Source organism: Anneissia japonica, unplaced genomic scaffold (assembly GCF_011630105.1).
Source record: "Anneissia japonica isolate Jap-2015-1 unplaced genomic scaffold, ASM1163010v1 scaffold45870_len1051_cov125, whole genome shotgun sequence".
In the NCBI taxonomy this organism is placed as follows: Eukaryota; Metazoa; Echinodermata; class Crinoidea; order Comatulida; family Comatulidae; genus Anneissia; species Anneissia japonica.
In genome coordinates, this window is record NW_022731567.1 from 1 (window position 1) to 1,063 (window position 1,063).

General features: G+C 32.1%; 1 protein-coding gene across 1 annotated transcript; it reads right to left on the minus strand.

Annotated features, from left to right (window-relative positions):
• Nucleotides 1-83: 83 nt before the first annotated feature.
• LOC117115390 lies at nucleotides 84-990 on the minus strand. Its single transcript, XM_033259157.1, has 2 exons — nucleotides 671-990; nucleotides 84-224 (listed from the first exon to the last, which is right to left on the minus strand). The coding sequence occupies exons 1-2, from the start codon at nucleotides 865-867 to the stop codon at nucleotides 113-115; spliced, it is 309 nt and encodes a 102-aa protein (XP_033115048.1). The 5' UTR covers nucleotides 868-990; the 3' UTR covers nucleotides 84-112.
• Nucleotides 991-1,063: the final 73 nt, after the last annotated feature.

Consider the following 1,063-nt stretch of genomic DNA (forward strand, 5'->3'; position numbering starts at 1 on the left):
ATCCCGCTTTCATTCGTTTCACGCTTTTTGAAATTGGAGTTACAGTACATATGAGCCACGTGGCTAGGTATGGATTTATATTACTTGTACAAAAAGTATAAAAGTGTTTGCTTTACTTACAATGATCAGGTGGTGCTTCCTTCCAATTCAATTCATCGTGCAATTCGTGGGTACACACCTTTGTGTTGGCAATTGCGTCCGTAATATCCTCATTTGGATCAAAACTAAAGCAAAATGAAATGATTAATCTAAAGATATTGCTACTACAGAAAGCATAATATAGATACACAATACTGTACGGAACGTACATATTTAAATTAATATATAAATAAATGTGTGGAAATGGATTGATATTAATGAATGATACATTCATTCAAGTTGTCGATTATTGAATTTAATACAAAGGATATTTGAATTACAGGTTAATTAAAAATCATTACTGAAGGCTTCAAATAATTCAACTGGTTAACTAAATGTAGTGAAAGCTAACACTGAATATATTTAGCTTACGTATTCCTTAAAAATAAATAAATGTGTGGAAATAGATTGAAATTAATGAATGATACATTCATTTAAGTTGTAGATTATTGAATTTAATACAAAGAATATTTGAATTACAGGTTAATTAAAAATCATTAGTGAAAGCTAACACTGAATATATTTAGCTTACGTATTCCTTAAAAATGACTTGATAGTAGAGGTCTTTCCGACTCTCTCGAGGCCCATGAAAACTGTCCTTCCTTGATTAACCTCTGCTTCTCCCTCAGCTAGAGCATCATTAAAAGCTTCCATTGCTTCGTGCCCACGCGCCAAGATTTCCATTGGAACATTCCCCGCTTTAAGTATAAATATTTCTGATTTACACATTGAATTACCTCATGAAACTTGTTATATATGAAAAGAAACCGATAATATTATTGAGGCCTGCAATGTCGTTATTTACTGGAGAGGTCTTTAACCTATTCATTCATCTGTAGGCATACACCTTTTTCATAGTCACATTTCTTTCCCCATAACAATATTCTTATCAATGGTGCGACGATTACGTTGATTATACCCATTT

Excerpts from the sequence above, each read along its gene's own strand:
- LOC117115390 (XM_033259157.1), bottom strand. The coding sequence starts at position 867 with ATGTGTAAATCAGAAATATTTATACTTAAAGCGGGGAATGTTCCAATG. Across the intron at positions 225-670 it reads AAGTCATTTTTAAGGAATAC|TTTTGATCCAAATGAGGATA; the intron begins GTAAGCTAAATA and ends ATTTTGCTTTAG.